This window comes from Phialemonium atrogriseum (genome assembly GCF_030411735.1).
Source record: "Phialemonium atrogriseum strain 8032-3 unplaced genomic scaffold QBC33scaffold_5, whole genome shotgun sequence".
Lineage (NCBI taxonomy): Eukaryota > Fungi > Ascomycota > Sordariomycetes > Cephalothecales > Cephalothecaceae > Phialemonium > Phialemonium atrogriseum.
In genome coordinates this window covers 160170-177748 of record NW_026848142.1, presented here as the reverse complement: position 1 = coordinate 177748, position 17579 = coordinate 160170, and the positions used below count along the sequence as shown (strand labels likewise).

At 54.9% G+C, this 17579-nt stretch overlaps 5 protein-coding genes across 5 annotated transcripts; 3 read left to right on the top strand and 2 right to left on the bottom strand.

Annotated features, from left to right (window-relative positions):
• Positions 1–2218: 2218 nt before the first annotated feature.
• On the top strand, positions 2219–2845 carry QBC33DRAFT_576400 (uncharacterized protein; the record flags this gene model as incomplete). The annotated part of the gene is made up of 1 exon (XM_060430908.1): positions 2219–2845. One exon carries the CDS (start codon positions 2219–2221, stop codon positions 2843–2845), a length of 627 nt encoding a protein of 208 aa, XP_060286053.1.
• Positions 2846–3393: 548 nt separating this feature from the next.
• Positions 3394–5487, bottom strand: QBC33DRAFT_446309 (Oxysterol-binding protein; the record flags this gene model as incomplete). Its single annotated transcript, XM_060424365.1, has 8 exons — positions 3394–3808; positions 3864–4177; positions 4228–4477; positions 4531–4809; positions 4864–4974; positions 5054–5159; positions 5218–5298; positions 5442–5487. 8 exons carry the CDS (start codon positions 5485–5487, stop codon positions 3394–3396), a joined length of 1602 nt encoding a protein of 533 aa, XP_060286052.1.
• A 1869-nt stretch (positions 5488–7356) lies between these two features.
• On the top strand, positions 7357–10712 carry QBC33DRAFT_512519 (uncharacterized protein; the record flags this gene model as incomplete). Its single annotated transcript, XM_060425915.1, has 2 exons — positions 7357–10570; positions 10648–10712. 2 exons carry the CDS (start codon positions 7357–7359, stop codon positions 10710–10712), a joined length of 3279 nt encoding a protein of 1092 aa, XP_060286051.1.
• An 800-nt stretch (positions 10713–11512) lies between these two features.
• QBC33DRAFT_512518 (cytidine deaminase-like protein) lies at positions 11513–12226 on the top strand (the record flags this gene model as incomplete). Its single annotated transcript, XM_060425914.1, has 3 exons — positions 11513–11901; positions 12021–12102; positions 12173–12226. 3 exons carry the CDS (start codon positions 11513–11515, stop codon positions 12224–12226), a joined length of 525 nt encoding a protein of 174 aa, XP_060286050.1.
• Positions 12227–15551: 3325 nt separating this feature from the next.
• On the bottom strand, positions 15552–17569 carry QBC33DRAFT_512516 (FYVE zinc finger-domain-containing protein; the record flags this gene model as incomplete). The annotated part of the gene is made up of 3 exons (XM_060425913.1): positions 15552–16238; positions 16371–16770; positions 16833–17569. The coding sequence occupies 3 exons, from the start codon at positions 17567–17569 to the stop codon at positions 15552–15554; spliced, it is 1824 nt and encodes a 607-aa protein (XP_060286049.1).
• Positions 17570–17579: the final 10 nt, after the last annotated feature.

Sequence of the window (17579 nt, the reverse complement as noted above, 5' to 3'; positions counted from 1 at the left end):
TGTAAGAATCGTTGAGTCCGCTTGCAATAAGACTAGAATCTGCAATGGATGACACTCCCAGACTGTGTCTACATCTCGAGTCGTCGGCGAGTCAGCCTTTTTTGCCAACATGTTGAACAAGAGTTTCAGTTTGGCCGTTTCCATACCTACGCAGGGGATTGGATACTCGATTCGTTGGCTTTCCTTATCCTCGAGATGGAGAGTTGTAGGTGCCTATCGGAACGCCGACTCGTAGCAATGTCAACGGGGGTCAACAGGAACGGCAGCAGTGACGGCAACAATGATAGCAAGAGTGGCAGCAACAGTAACGGGGTACTCAATTCGAAGATGTGTACCTATCTCCATGCCTGGTGCGACAATGGGTTCTTCGTGCTCGCTCCTGGTGGGTTGGCCAGAGACAATAGTTTGACAACTGCTTCGTGATCGAGACGTAATCACTTCAACGTTGCCGCCCCGGTTTTATACATGTCTCGTGCTGCCATGCTGCCAGGCATTTTCGCTGCGCCGAAGAAGCATGGAGGGCTTAGTGCTGAGTTTCGAAGTTCCGGAGGATGATATAAGTGGTGATGGAATTGGTTCGGCCAAAAGTAGTTGACTTTCCTGTCAACAAGAGGAGCCCAGTGGAACAGAGGGGTGGACACGGCCACGCGATTCCGCCCTTGACGGGCCTACCAAGTCTCATCCCTCTTCCACGATACGCGGTATTGATTCCTGCATGTGCTTCAGCGCCTCATCCTGCTTGGTTTTTGCTTCCCCAGCCGCGGCATTGGCTGGTTCGAGGTCATCAACAGGAGCAGTGATCGTAATGGCAACGCAACAGCTGGTCCTTCCTTCCTCAGTTCATACCTTAGATAGGTTAGGTAGGTAGGTAGGTATTTTGCGACCTGATCTGGCGCAAGAGTAATGACCGTATCTCGTCAAAGCCAGAGATTCCAGATGTTAACCAGACTTTTAGCCTTTTACTGATGCATGTGGACAGATTGCCATCGTTCCAGGCTGTATGGGCGGATAGGTAGGTAGGTTGGAGGTATGTCAGGTACCTACTTGGTATGTACCTTACCTTGGCTGGCCAGCCGAGCTTGTCCAGCCTCCAGGTTGCATCATCACACACTATCAACGCAGGCCAACTGCGCTAGCCGATCACACACCAGATTCAGGTGTCCCGCGCCTGCGGATCCTTGAAGCAAATCTTTCCCATCGGCCAACCCGTCCGGGTCAAGCTCGGTTAACAGGGAAGTCGAGCAAATCAAGATCTGCCGATTCCACAGTACCCTATTTCTCGATAGGATACCATCTTGGCGATCGTGAGGTCCCTTTGAGCTCTCCAGAAGCCATGTGTTTGGAGACCAGGACGACCCACGCTCATATTTTGCGCATTACTGTATCTTAGGTACCTAGGTACCTAGGTTCATGGAAGGTGGGGGAATCATCATGGGGCTAGGTCCTTCCGTAGGTATTCGTCCCGGTTTTGAGAGCTTGTGATTACGCATGGCTGAGAGTTAGCCAGGCACCACCGCAGTGGGGATCCGAAAATCTTGGACCGGCCCGCTATGAGCTGTTGCTGCCGCCTATGGAATAGATTGTGATAGCATTGTGAGCCGTCCCAAGGCAGAGGGACCTTGAAGCCACCTGCTATGTATGCACTCCTAGCTTCCACGTACTGGCTGGTTCCGTACCTCTAGGTACCTTACCGGGCTACTTACGTGTAGCGATGCACCAGCTGCAGTCCTTGAAGGTGGCGGCCACTGGGGGAAGCCTTGAAGGCCCTAAACAGACAACAAGTGGCTGATACTCTCACCGCTAGTTGTGTTCCTTATCACAGATATCCAATGGCTTCCATGTGTGGAATCTCAGAGTTCTCTTGTAGTCCTGGGAGGTTGTGACTTGTAGCGCATTGTGGAAGAGCCGGCAAGTTCACTCGCCACACTATTTGTCAGCCTCTCAACTTCGATGTGGCGTCATTAGCCAATAACAACACCCAATCAAACTAGCCCTCAGCCTTGCCTCTAACAACCTATCAATTTTCGCCTCACCACCCAAGACTTGCACCAGCGTCTTCCCATTGCAAACTGACAAAACCCAGCCGATCTGCTTCGATCGCCATTGAAGGAAGCAGGAAATCGCGAATTTTACACCGAACCCATCCCTAGAAACAAAGCTACAAAAATCCAATAGCTCGCGCAACTCTCGGGTCTCCAACCACCATCCGCTTCCCAAGATGGCCAACTTTCTCGCCTCCATCTTCGGCACCGAGCAGGACAAGGTCAACTGCTCCTTCTACTACAAGATCGGTGCGTGCCGGCACGGCGACCGCTGCAGCCGCAAGCACGTCAAGCCGTCGTACTCGCAGACGATCCTGATGCCGAACCTATACCAGAACCCGGCCTTCGACCCCAAGAACCGCATGAACGCGTCGCAGCTGCAGAACCACTTTGACGCCTTCTACGAGGACATCTGGTGCGAGATGTGCAAGTACGGCGAGGTCGAGGAGCTCGTCGTCTGCGACAACAACAACGACCACCTGATCGGCAACGTTTACGCCCGCTTCAAGTACGAGGACTCGGCCCAGAAAGCCTGCGACGAGCTCAACAGCCGCTGGTACGCCGCCCGCCCCATCTACTGCGAGCTCAGCCCCGTCACGGACTTCCGCGAGGCCTGCTGCCGCCTCAACTCGGGCGAGGGCTGCGTCCGCGGCGGCTTCTGCAACTTCATCCACCGCAAGAACCCCGGCCCCGAGCTCGACAGGGAGCTCGAGCTCAGCACCAAGAAGTGGCTCAAGATGAGGCCGCAGGAGCGCAGCCCCACCCGCTCCCCAAGCCCAGAGCCCACGAGGAGGCGCTATTAGGGGAGCGACCGATTTGAAGAGGGGGGAAGGCATGCTGGAGGAAAAGGGGGGGCAAGGGGGTCCTCCTTGCCAGGGGAGCAAAACAACCACGAGAAGCCCCTTTTGGGGCTCAAAGAGAGGGCTCCTGCAAACATGTATTGTTAGGGCGTGGGGGGGAGGCACGATGACTCTGGACCAAGAGTCAATGGCGTTGGTGGCGAAGTTTGGTTCTGCTGCTAGTAATTCGGTATCTATTCGCCAGTTCTCACTTATGTGTATTTAAGGAGTAATGCCACAAGCTTTATCTCCCAATATCGGGAGGTCAGGATTTGCTGGAGATGCAGTTGATGTCTCTGCTTGTTTATTCTTAGGGGTTGAAGCTATAAAAATGCTTTTAACTGATTATGCGTTTCATGGTATCGCCATACCACGAGGATGAGTCTAAAATGGTATCATTCCTACCCAACCGGGGCACTCGGTATATCTGTCTTTCCCAGAAAGAGCACAGCCAAAGTCTTCCTGTGGCATGTGATTATTCTGCGCGGGGCGGACACGCTTGTAGGATCACCCTATTCTAGGGCATCCACAAACTCGTCATGCGACTCTTCAGTGTCGCCCCGCTTGAGGCTCCGCGGAAGATTCTTTTTCAAATCCTCGTGGAAATCGAGGAGGACCCCGTCCGGAGCCGGCGATCCAGTAGCAGAGAGCATCGATTGGATTTCGGCGGTGCTCTGGTGGCGCGAGTCAATCTTTGGTTCTATCTCGGTCGTCGACTTCGCCGCGGTTTGTGACGTGGGCGGGGCGTCGTCATTTTGGCCAAAATCGATCAGGTCGTCTTGCTGGCCGGCTTGAGAGTCTCGCGAACTCGGTCCCGCACTCGAACCCCTCGGTGGTATGGCGTTCCTTGTGTGTGGCTTCTGCCCTTTGACTACAGGGTATATAGCCATTATCTGCTCCGCCTGTTTTTCAGGGGTCGACCCGTCGCTGGACTTTTGTTAGCCCCCTTTCAAAGTAAATAAAGGGAATCGAGTTCATGAACATTTGAGCATTGATGATCCATTCGAGGTCCTCTTCGCCCTCGTCCCTACCACCAGGGCCGCCCTTTACCCTTCTGAATAGGCGCGGGTGCCATTCCACGCCCTCGTTTGCTCTCTTCGCAGCTTCTTCGCGTTGCATGTCTTCGATTTTCGTTTTCTCATCGGTCGCTAGCTCGTGGTTCCGCTCCTTTATTGCTTGGACAGTCTTGGCCCACAACTTTTGCGACTCCCGTTCCTCCTGCTCCTCGATCGGGCGAGCCGAAGGGGGGCTTGGCGCCGAGCGACGCGCATTGAAGAACATCTCCTTGTGTCCCGTCTGCTTGGGTGTCAGCGGTTTCCCTGGCAAAACCACTGGGGGATGCTCACCTTCAAGTTCTTGACAAACATCTCGTCGCTCCATAGGCCAGATAGTTCGAACAAGAGCTCGCCAGTCTGCTCGTTCCTGATGTTGCCGCCAATTGCATTGTACGTGCCGCCAACCCAGCCTTTCGTTTTGAAATCAATGTCCGCAATCAGTCCTAATTCGGGGCACCGAACGACGCTGTGATCTCCCAGCTCATACTTCATTTTCCCAAAGAGAATGCCCCTCGCGTACATGTTAGGCTGGGTGAGAATGCTGGGAGTCTGTTAATTCTCGACCTCACAAAAGCTGCATTTCGATTCACCCACTATCGTTCGCCCTTGGCTGGGTCTTCGCCCCTATTGAGTAGCGTCAGGATGGCCGTTCCCTCCATCATGCTGGCCGCTGAGTTGCCCAGAAATTTGCTTCTAGGTTTGAGGGTCCCGTCGACCCTGATGTGGTGGTCAGGCACCATGTAGAAGTAGCTCGACTTGGGAGGATGGTGTGACGTCTGCTCGGAGATATAGTAGGCCCTGGTCTTGTCTGGCAAGTCCCAATAGCAGGAGAAGATCTCGCCTAGAATAGGATTCAGCGGTTTCTTGACACCTCTATATAACATTAGCCACGTCTTGTTTATGCCAGCGAACCCGATATCAACTTACGGGGGACGGATATGCCAGCCACTCAAATAGAATTTGACCACAGAAACGAATCGCTGGACGGGGTCTTCGACTTGAGGTATAGGAAGAAGCATTTCGGGATGGCACATGAAGCTGCAGAGAGCATGTCAGCTTTCCGCACGAGCGGGCGACTAGGCACCTAATTTTTTGGTTCTATTCAGGGTTGCCCTACTTGGTTATCCGTTCCAGCATGCTGCGTGGTTCTAGGATGAAGGTAGGTAGAACAACCCGGCTGAGGTCGGCACCGGGACGGAGTTGGGATATGATGTGCATGAGCACTAGAAGCACTGGTTAGAGCTATGAAGTATTCGGGGCTTTCACGACAAAACTACGGACCATTGCCCTGCTCCGGCTCGATTACGAGGGTATCATCTTCGGCAGTGTCGGCTTGACCGGCATCGCCGGAGGATCGGCTACCTAACCACAATGCAAGGCATTAGTTTGGTCGACTGAGAAAGACTTTTGAAATGTCGTCTCGAACTGAATGGCACTCGACGTCATATGCCAAGTCGTGGGATCGAGACTAGAAAGGAGCTGGGTGCCGGGATACAGAGACATACTGGCATTCGAGATTGTTCGTCGACGCCCGGGAACGAGGCCCATCATCGTCAGCGAACCGCGCAGCGTGGCGGTGGGCGGTGAGAGTGGTGGGGGTGGAATGATGATGAAAATTAAGTTCGGCCAAAAGCTTGAAATGTCGAGAGGGTTTGGACGGAGGCTCGGATAATAAAAACCTCAAAGCAGAGAACCCGCCCTATAAATATTGATAAGGGTGCCAAGTCGGAGTCCCTAGGCTTCCATGAGTCCGATGGATGTTAGATGTGATTCAGAGGTGTCATGTAGAGAGTGGGACTCAGAGTCTAAGACCAGGGCCTTAGGAGAGGGCGGCATTTGCCATAGTATTTTTTTGCAAAGGTGCGTAAGGTAGGTAGGCAGATAAGTAATTTGGTAGATGCTTAGGAGGTTCTCTATTGTGAGGGGCAGCTCCTAATCAGGCGGGGTTCATGGAGGGGGAAGAATGACGTTGGCTTGCCTAGAGCTGCCCGGCTAGAGGCACGTAGAGGTACCTAGGTGCTTGGTACAGTACGGAGGTACCTCTACCTTCCATCTCGCCACTCTTCCTGTCCTCGGTACTAGGCATCCAGAAGACAGGCAGCAGACCATTGGGCCAAAAAGCTGCCAATAGAGCCCAGCCGTATTCAATTAAGACCAACTTGGATCAATTCAGCTATTCCATGTTGCTAACGATGAATGGATGATGCCGTGTCGGGCGAGATGTCGATAGCTAAGTGCCCGCGACAAGAGCTCCCCGTACTAGGCACTTGAACCCATATTTCTTGCGCCGCGGTGGGATGGGACCTCCTCGGGTATAGTATACATAGGTAGGTGCAGGGAGTTGGCTGCTCAATGTTGTTCCGCTCCTATGTAATATTCGACGATCTGAACTGACAGTTTCGTGACACGTAGTATCTACAAATGAAAGTAATCAACAAAGCCAGGCTTCTGGTCTTCTCAAATGCAGTTAACCGAGCGAAGTCCAACGAAGAGACTCTCCCTCCAGTAAGACGAGACGAACGAGGAAGGAATGGAATTGTAGACGGGAGAAGAAACTAACGGTCCCTTCAAGTGGTATCTGAATCATGATGTCCGCGTGCGCAAGATTTGCCCACGGCGTCATCTTTTATCGCTGGAAGGCACAGGAAGAATGCCACAAAAGGCAATTGGGAACGTGATGGTCGGGTACTAAAATCCATGGATGGATGGGAGAGAAACAGCCCAGTTCCCCACGTTCCAGTGGTGACAGAGGTGCCAGCCCCACTACGGGGTGCCTCCTGGCCGCCGTAGTGGGCGCCTAACTTCTACTGCGGAGCATGGAAGTGCCAACTGGTGCCCGAATGACGAAGTTCAGTTTCCAGCCTCGTGCCTCCTTGCTATGGACCCTGAAACGTTAGTTGCCGAGATCTTCAAGACTACGGCCCGTGGGTACGGTGCCTGACGACAACAACAGCTAATTTTCAGAAACGCGAATTCCCGAGAGGAAGTTCGACTGGCTGAGCCGGGAGGGTGGATTTCCTGTCTCTCCACGCTCTTTTCTTCCTGCAACCGATTCCATTATACCAGGAACGCAGGGGAGTTGTAACCCCCCACCTTCAGAACATCCGACGACAGCCCTGTCAGCCCTCAATAATCCCCGCGATATTCGATATTCCACCAATTTTGTGCTCTTCGACAACACCTTGCTTGCATCCCGCTCCATAAGGTGTAGCTGCCCGCTTTCTCGGCTTCCTTTCCTTCTGGCTGGTTTGTAGGTGTAGGTCGGCCACAGGTGCAGTCGTCCTCTCCCTGTCCCCGCCCCTACTTCCTCCCTTCACGGCCGCCCTTGTATATCTTCCAAACACGAAATACACTCTAATACTGGTTTGTCTAGGGCCTCATGAAGCTCCATACCTGTTCTGCCTATGACCGATTGAAAGCATGGAGAACGAGCCGCCTGCCATCTTCACGCAGGATGACGGCCGGTCTACCAAGAGGGGTCGAATCATGGGGAAGCTGTTCGGCCGCGATCGAAAGGCATCAAATGAGGAGGCTTCGGGCCGTAACGTGAACGATTTCCTCCGCGGACCAGCTGATAAAGCCCCCGCCTCCCAGCGGCTCCCTGTTCTCACAAAGCTCGACACGAGCACTGTTACTCGATATCCCAATGCCCTCAGTGTCATCGACACCACCCTACAGGGGCTTTCTCTCCGACAGCGCTCGCATAGTCCTCGAACGCGCAACAAGAAAGGCTTGGTGGTGAGATTCGTCGACACATTTCCCGAGGTTATTGGCGAGGGCGGTGATGTGTGCGAGATACCTACATTGGATATCAGTAAGAGGAGGAGATTGAGGCCTCCGGCAGTCACCGCCGTTACTGCACCACCTCGTCCCTCAGTTGTGGCTGACAACCCAGCGCGAGCCTTTCCTGAAGCCCAGAAGGCAGACGAATTCGCTCCCCTGCCTCCAAGACGCACGCAAACCGACTACTCGACCATCTCAGATGCGCCGGAGCCCGAGGTACCGGCAGGGAGGAATATATCCACCAAATACCTGGATAGCCCTGTTGTGTCACAAGATGAGAAGAGGAAATCGTTCATCGAGATCCACCAAGCGCAGATGCGGGAGGCAGAGGGGCTGGCTTTTGCCAATGCCGTCCGATCAGCCACCTCCTCATCGTCCCAGACGCGGGAGGGGATAAGACAGTCCCCATTGGACCAGGGAGTTGAATCGTCCCAAACCCCACCAGCTTGGTCCGCGGACCCATCACCGGTTTCCAAGCCCGCTCATCGTCCGGGAACACCTGAAAACCGGACACTGAGACCCACCTTTGAGGAGAGCCCCTCTTCTCTCTACTCCTCGTCCGCCAGCCCTGCCCAGCGTTTTGCCTCGCTCAGGCAGGACAGTCGGTTCTCGGAGAAAGAGAAGGACCCCGAGTCAGCCACAGGAATGCCTTCACTCAACCTACATGATGTGGTGGTTGCTGCAGCAGACGAAGCGATGATCACCTTCGTTGCCCGTACTCGCCATCTGTTTGAGCTCTTCCGCCTGCATTCCGAGACAGTGAGACCGCTCCTGTCTAGCGCACCCGAAGACTTGGCCAGAGCCGGGCTCTGGTGGTTCTTGAGAGGGCGGATGGCCCTCGAGGCCGCTATCAGAGAACGTCCCACGAGCCCCCAGGACCAGCAGCAGAACGAATTCGCAAAGCAGCAGGCGTATGCCGATCTTGCCAAGGGCTACTGGCTCGCCGAGGAAATCATACCCGAGGTTTTAGCAAGCAACCCTAGCTCGGCCGATGCGGGAGAAGTTGACGACGTGCGGAGGACCCTTGTATCCAACCTGCGGAAGTTGGCCGTTTCTATGAAGAGGAACGGCTTTCTCCCTCCCGAAGAAGCCTTCTTGCCGCAGACCATCGACAAGTCCGTCTGGGTCGAATATCCCAGCCTGAGCCGGGACCTCGTTGCACTGCTCTGGGGCACGTCGAGCACCGCCCTCAGCCAGATGCAAAAACCCAGTTCTGGAATGGCCATGCTGGACGCCCTGCCTTTGGGCGATTCCTCGTATTCCTTTTGCTTCGGACGGGTTCATGCCGACGTCTTCCTGGTGGAGCAAGGGGTCGAGTCACAACAGCTCTACCTCCCCTGTTTACTGTCGATAACCCGACCCCAGAAACAATCGAATCTCGTATTTGTCATCGCCAGCCAAAACGGCGCGGTCCAGCTCCGCATCCAGGGGAACAAGAACGCAGGACCCGTGTGGGAAGACGTGCGGTGGCGTTCAGAGTCGTGCAGCCTCAATATTAAGCTGCCGCGAGGGTTTATTCTCGTCGCGCAATGCTCGCAGACAGATTACAGAATGCTCTGGAGCATGTATGAGTTCAATGCGAAAATCCAGACGACCCTGTATCCCAAGCAGGATGAGCAATGCGTCTTCAGGTCGACCGTGAGAGCCTTCCAATACTTCGACAACGACCCCCAGGTACGGCAGTTTCCCAGAGAGTCGGTCCCGAGCTGCGAGGTCGCTCTGTTCGAACGAATCCTGCAAGAGGGTGCTGCAACAGGCCCCCGTTGTTTCCATCGCGGCTACCGAATAGCTGTCGTGACAGGCACCCGAATCAAAACCATTAGCGGTGTCAACCAAGTCTACCTGCCGCAGGTGCCGGTGCAGTTCGGTTTCTTACGCGGAGAGCAGAACGACCCGGCACTGTCTCTCAAGTTTGAAAATGGCCGGCAGAGGGGGAACATGGTCATTTCTTTCAACGATGAGAAGGAGCGGCTACGGATGCATAGTCTGCTCATCGGGACGGCGTTGCACCATGATGAGCACGTCTACTGCGAGGTTTCTCTAAAGGGCGTCCGGTTCTCGGAGCGTCTAGGCGACTCACCAGGTTTGAAGGCCATCTCAGACCTCCCCTGGGAGCGGGCCAGAGTCATCAACGAGGACACGGGGGGTGACCGTCCCTCTTGTGTGCTCGCCGATAAGCTCCGCGTTGTATTCGAGTTCCAGGAAGGTACCATTACCGACCGAGTCAACATTGCCACCGGCGAATTCAAGATGCGCCTCGACGTTCAAAATCCAACCCAATTGGTGGTTTATCGCCAACCGCAGTCAGACCTGACTGTCGCAGTCACCGAGGCAAAGGTCTCTCGCGAACTCCCACAGGGCTTGGCCAGGGCCCTCGAGCTCCTACAACAGACGCCTACTCTCCGGACCTACGTTTTCCCCACCATGGCAGAGCTACATCGCTTCCAGACAGCCGTCACGGGTTTCAATGTCCTCTTCGATGGGATAGCGTCTGCGTTTGCCATTTCTCGGCGGCGCATGGTCGTGCCCATTCACAAGAAGTGGGAGGCTGGCGCCACGCGGATCCAAGTCATCCAGCAGGATGGCGTCACCCAGCTGCTGGCCTTTTTCGAGGACTTCGCCCACGGGAAGTGCATGAGCTTCATGCTCAAGGGCACGGATGTGTTTGAGGCCTTTGGCAAGACGGGGAAGGCGGGCGTCAAGTTTGACGATGCCAAGTTCCCGTTGCCCAAGATGCTTGGGGACGCCGACGACGCTCAGGCGGTGGCGGATGCCGCTTTTGTCTGCCTGGATATGCCTGAACTTCCTGGAGAGCACGACGACATCTCGATCACGTTCGAAAGCGAAGCTGGTACGTTCGCTCCCCACCCCTGTGTTTCTTACCCAAATTAGCCAAGCGGGTCGAGCGCTAACTCTTCCCTTCTCAAGACCGAGATAACCTTATTAAGTGCCTACCGGCGCCGGTCAAGACGTCCAGACTATCGAAGAAGTGAGCCGTCGTCTCTCGCCAGTAGTTGGATGTACGGGATAGGTGGTTAATGCCCACCGAAAACAACTGATCTATGCGTTGGGGGCCGTCTGGACTTTTGCATTCCAGCGTGAGATAGATACCCTCCTATTACTACCATGTAGATGACCCATAAACGAAATGAAGACATATGCATCGACAGCCCACGCAGTCTGCGGAGGGTAGGGATATATGACGTGACAGATCTTGAGAAGGGGGCGAGGAGGAAGGAGGACCGTTGATCAGCTCATAACGTGTTTGCTGACGGGTTGCTCCAAGTCCTCCTTGTCTCGTAACGGCCGTCTCGATTCGCGGCCGATCACTCTGCTAGTGGATCGGAGTATGGGGATCACAAAAGACGGGACCTTCAAATAGCAGCAATATGACCTTTTTGGTGCCGCAAGATATAGAACTAGGTAGGCGATCTTCAACTTGTATATCTAGACTTTGACGCATGTCTGCACCGAGACATACTCGGCGATGGAGGGTGACAGAAAGTGACTCCAAACCAACAAGCTGCCTAAATATCTGTTAGCGTCAGTCGTATGCAGGGGAATCCCAGCCTGCCTCTGGGGGTGTTTGGTGGGGTAGGGATACGGACTGTGGCGCATACCAGGCGACTCCTCTAACGCTCCAACTACAAATACCAACACCAAAACCAAGGAGCCAAGTTCACACATCCATGAAACGAAATAAATCGTGCTCACAGTAAGTGACCCAAGAAAACCAAATCCCCACTTCAGCAATCCATCCCAGTCACAGGGCTCGAAACCTCGGAACATGACAATGGACCCAACCCCAAAGATCCGCGTCCAGTCAAGCAGCAACGCAGCCGACGTCCAGGCGACGTGCGCGTCGGCGGGCCTGACGGCCGCCGAGTTCGCCTCGCTGCGTGACGCCTCGGCGGCGGCCAAGGAGCGCGCGTACTGCCCGTACAGCCGGTTCCGCGTCGGCGCGGCGGTGCTCACCGGCGGGAGCGGGGCCGGGGCCGGGGCCGGGGAGTCCGTCTTCGTGACGGGCGCCAATGTCGAGAATGCGTCGTACCCGGTCGGCACGTGCGCCGAGCGCGTCGCCTTTGGAACGGCCGTCGCCGATGGCCATAGGGTGTTCAGGGCCGTTGCTGTGGCTACGGATCTTGAGACACCGTGTAGCCCATGTGGCATGTGCAGACAGTTGTATGTTCCTTGTCATTAACCGCTGCCTTGCTCCTGGACTCGAGAGGCCGGACCTACCTCCGGCCAGGATGAGAGTGGGTGTGGCCTTCGGGGAAGATCTGACCTCCCCCCCCACCTAGTATACGCGAGTTCTGCGACGTCAACGTACCCATCCTGATGTTCGACAAGAACGCCAACTTCGTCGTCAAGACGGTCCAAGAGGTGCCCTCCCCCGCCCCCCCCAAGTTCCCAGAACCCTTGCCCTTTTCCATTGGTGCTCAACGTGACGCAGCTTCTCCCGCTATCCTTCGGCCCCGAGGCGTTGGACCCCCCGCGTGGTGCCTGAGTGTCGACTCGATTAAGTCTCTCGCCGCTGATTCCGCGCCATCCCGCGTCCTAGCTGTGGCCTATGCTAAGGGAGGGTCTTCCATAGAGGCAACTGGGTTTTAACTCCTGCATTTGTTTTTAGGGCGCAAGAGTGGGTGTAGACCGGGGAGTTGACTAGGGGAGGTAATACCATGGTGATATCATTACTGGCGAACTGTCTGGAAGCGTAATTAGGTCTCCCACGTGTAGTAAGCGTGGGTATTCCCAGGGGCAATGCGTCAGCTAGTTTTTTCAAGGCATGCCAGTAATGCCACCTGTTTCTCGTGACAAAAGGGACATCGTCTACGCAGGTAGTCGTCGCTTGAAAAAATTGGCCTCGTCCCAAGATTCTTAAGGTTAACAAATCAGGCTTGCTTCACCTTCGGCTCACCACGGCTCATGCTGCGCTCACCATGTTACAAACCCGTCAACTTTACGCGACTCTCTCCTAACGGGGCAGGTTTTGGGCCTCTCCCCTCTAGGGGACGAAAAGGGGCCGGATGGAGAGGACCCATTTCTGTCCCCCCCCCCCAAGAAATGGACTCAGAGCTAGCAACCCTATTAACTCTCCGTTTTGAAGCCCTGCGCCCTCATTAGGTACCTAGCTACCCGAGATACGGAGGCAGTTTGATCCGTCCTACTACCTACCGCACGACTGTTCTTCTCCCAGGCGCTGACTACCTAGATAAAAATACAAGTCGATCCATCCTCGTACCTACCGCTCGACTAGGTATCCTCCCTCACATCTCTCTTCTTCCGTACTATTCCACATCTTGCCAGCCGCCAATATCTCTTCTACCTCTACTTTTGACTTCCATACTGTACCTGCTTCTACAATGCCGAGAAAGAAGAGCGCCGCAGAGTTCTTTCGCGGGGAAAAGAGAAGGGCTCAGAGAATTGTACGGCGGGAATACTGTCAGATAGAAGGTCTAGAAGGTGCTGGAACTGACATGCGTAAGACTACCTATGGTTGGAGTAACCCCGGCAGCTCCGGCTCCCCGAAGCCGTGCCAATGGCTAATCCTCGGGACAAGCAGCGACTCGGTAGATACAGCCCGCGCCGTTCCGCCGCCATGGAACAGGAAGCGGGAGCTTGATCGATGTCATCGCGCTAAACTTTGGCAGGAGAAGAGGCGAGGAGTGGGAGGACCTCACGTACTTTGACTTCTTGACCATCATTGACAGCACCCGCTCCCCATGGCGTCGATGCCCTCAGGGGAAGGCTCGTGTACTGAACTATTTCCCCCGGTACAGGTCCCTTCGAGAGCACGATGACTTTGGGGACTTTGCTCGCGTCAAGCTGATGCTCCATCACCCTCACTCTGACCCTGCTGAGCTTCTCACTGTCGAGGGTTCTGTCTGCACTCCCATGCTGAGGCCTTGTGAAGATTCCCATCTAGTGAGCGGCATTGAGGTCTATAGAACCTTCATTGCTAAATACTTAGGGAATTTCTCTGCGGGGATGCGCTATTTGGTAGAAATTGGGAACAGCTATTATTGCTATCACTATTGCTATTGCTGTTGCTATTACTGTTGCTATTACTGTCGCTATTGCTATTATTTTGCTATTGCTAGAAATAACAAGAGCGATAGATAGCGACAGCAAGAGCGGTAGATAGCGACAGCAAGAGCGATAGATAGCAAGAGCGATAGACAGCGACAGCAAGAGCAATAGACAGCGAAGGCAACAGCGATAGATAGCAGTGATAATAGCAGACAGCGACAGCAACAGCACCTGTTGCCAGTTTTCCGCCACCTGGTTGAAATTTTGGCAGGGCTGCTGCCACCTGTGATGCACTCAAATACGCTCCCCCGTACTCAGCTTCCTTGAGAACCGTATTACACGTTCCCTGTAGAACGCGCCTGTCGCCTAATCGACATAACGTCCTATGTTGATCTCAGACGAGACTTTGAGCCGTTTGCCTTTGGGCTCGTAAAGCGCTTCCTCTACTGCTCTCTTCAGGGCGCCTCGATCCATGCTAGAAAGTGAGACCCTCGGAAGGTTTGTAGTAGTTGTTGGCCCTCGACTAGGTTTCGTTTCCAAGTCACCTCAAGTCCCATCTCTGATCGATGACATTCAGAACCTTCGTCCCGTTTTGGCCAATAATCCAGTGTCTATCGCTCTTGCTGTCGCTGTCTATCGCTCTTGCTGTCGCTGTCTATCGCTCTTGCTGCCGCCGTCTATCGCTATTGCCGTCGCCGTCTATCGCTATTGCCACCGCTGTCTGTCGCTATTGCTCTTGCTAGAATTAGCAAGAGCAAAGCAATAGTAATAGTAACGAATAGCACTAGCAGCAGCAATTTGGTAAGCAAGACGATGGCCATGGACAAGTCCCGGATCATCCAGATCTGATCCTTCTGTTTGGCACTGAAGTGCGCCATATGGTCTTCCTTCCAGCTGGCCAGACAAGACTTGAGCGCCAATCCTTCACTCTGTCTAAATTCTTCAAGATGTCGAATACACCAGAAGACAGCAGCAACTCGACAATGACCTCCTTTTACACCCAGGACAAACCGAGCCCCCCCTTCGGACAGGGATATTACCCCTTTGCGTAGAAGAGCAACGTCGTGGTCAGGCGAAGCATTTTCGGTGTGACATGGGTTGTCTGCGATGCTAAGGGATCAGGCGCAAATGCTCGATATGTCCAGTACTTCCCGGGTTGGATAGACTCTTCAACAAGCACGAGCTGAAGCAGTAATTCATTGGGACCATCATGAGTCAGCGCGAATTGGCGAGTAGAATCTCCAACTGGTCATTTCTTGGGCACGGAGCCGCCTCCTTCGATCGTTGAGGTCTGTCGGCGCCCCGCCGGTTGCAGAGATTACTCGGGCCGGGAACTGCCCAATCGGCCTCGACAACGAAGTTGTTAAACGACTTGAGGCCTACATGCAGAATACGAATCCATTTTCCGACAAATTCGAGACGAAGTCCGCAGAGGATGGAGTTTGAGTCCAGAAACTTACCAGCTTCAGCGACCAGCCCTACTTCCAAGCGGCTGACCGTGAATCAATGTGGCCTGTGGAGAGTTTTGTTGGATATTCTAAACTGAAGGGAGCGAAGTCCTGCTAGGAGACAGGGATGAAACAAACCACATGCCTGTAGAGGAAACCGATGCCCACATGTCTCCATCCTCCCAGCCATACGCCATACGCCTATGTCAAGGTACTATGCATGCTGTTTGACCTTTATAAATAAATCGTGTGCAGCATCAACAGCCTGTAGATCGCCCATCACAAACAGCCATTGTATAAACCATCAGCCACTCTGTCACCACGAAACTTCCCAGGGTTAATAACACATCATGTCTAATACCCAAAGCTGTCGTGCTGATGCATAGGACACCGCCCAGGATGTCTTTGCCACCAGGCACCGATGCACTGCCGGTGGAACCGGCAGAGACACTCGAGTCTCGCCATTGGCACGCCAACCTCGAACTCCTCGAGGCAGATGGTGCACTCGGCCGAGTCCACGCAGTCCTTCTCGGTTGCCACGTAAGGGAACATTCCGGTCCTCCTCGGCGCCGCCGGCGGGGACGCCTCTTCTCCGGCGCCGGCGGACCCCGACCCTGTCGGCGTGCCGCTGTACCTGCTGTGCGCGGTGATGCAGATGGTGATGTGCGCCTCGCGCAGGGCCTCAGAGTTGGGGAGGGTCCGCTCGGGGAGTTCGCGGTGGCAGACAGGGCACTCGTCTTCCTCGGCGATTTGGTGTCGAGGTTGGGGGATCGGGGGCAGACTGCGGTCCACCTGCGGCGCGGAAGACGAGGATGGCGCGGCGGCGGCGGCGGCGGCGGTAGACGGGCCGGGACCGCCGAGGTCGAGCAAGGGCTGATGTCTGGACGCCACTCTCTGATCGGTGTAGAGCCTCTGGGCCACGGGTGACTGGGAAGTGAAGTAGGCTGGGGGCGTGCCTGCTAGGATGCGCTGATAGGCGGATGCCGTCGTGTAGGGATTGCTCGGCGGCCGGGTAGAGGAGGAGGAAGCCGTGTTTCCAGACTAGAAGACGGTTTTTATTAGTCAGGACAGTCAACATTACCTAGGTAGGTACCTTAGGTAGTAGGTAGGTTAGGTAGGTAGGTAGTCAACCCAGCTTTGCCTCGGGAGCCAAGGCGGCCAAAACCTACTTACCATGGTGGCACTTCTACTCCTCGTATAAGTATCTGGTGCTGGGGCGGCAGCAAAGTAAGCGCTCCATCTATTAGAAGCGGCACTGCTGCTGCCGGTGCTGCTGGGATGTCGCTGATTGGCACCGCTTTGGGATCTAGAATGGCTCCTCTCTCCGGACGGATTTTGGGTTTGCGGGGGAGTCGTGTTCGGATCTGGGACGCATGGATTGCACAGCCTAACCCTCTCGCCGCCACCAAGGCTGTTGAAGTTGAAGTCGGCGCTACTCCATTCATCCCTAGCGAGGGAGGATACAGGCCTCTGGGGCGGTGCCTGGGGTGTTCCTGGCGGCTGTACAATGTACTGATAAGGTATGGTGATGCGGTGCGGCGAGCACGCATTACAGACCACACGACCACATTTCCTACGCCTGCATTAGTCTCGTGACGGGGGATGCACTGTTACTATGCGAGAGTGCTCGCTCACCTGCAATGGTGTTTCCTAATAAAGATACTGAACTGCGTACGGCATATGGGGCAGTACGTAACCTCAGCATCTGGCTGCCAGCGAGGCAGCATAATCCTCCGAGGCTGAGGCATGGGCTCCGTGTTTCTCGGAGTGGACAATGGCGTCATTACATTGGTTGACGCGATCCCAGGTCCGATGGCCGGACCCGGGGGCACGGAATGAATAACTCCCCTAGGAGAAGGGCCACTGGGCATCATAGAGGCCCCCGTGTTTTGAGATGTCCCCCGTAGGACATGCTCATCGTCGTCCTCTATCACCACTGGACTACCGACCGGGGGGCCTCGCCTTCGTGGTGGTGAGCCGCCGTCGGGCAAGACTATTGGGTTCCCAGCTGTCCCGGAGGCAGCATCTAGTCGTACGCTCGCAGCTGGGCTTTCTGCCGGTGGCGGAGACGGACTTCTGTCCTCCACTACTGGCCCATCGTCGGCCTCCCTGCTCACATCGCTCATTACTATATCGTTGTCCCCGTCTCGAATGTCCTCGTGGTTCTCGGATAAGGCTCGCTCAATCGTGTGAGAGGGGCAGTCGAAGTATCGCGAGCACTCGTAGGTATTGAACCGGTCGGTACGCCACTGGCAAGCAACGTTGCTTGGGCCAGCCTCATCGTATTCAGCGTCAGAAACATCAGACTCGGAGTCACTGCTAAGCTCTATGGGCCGCCGAGTGTGCGAACCCTCATGGCCTGGGGTCGCCATGTTTGGACAT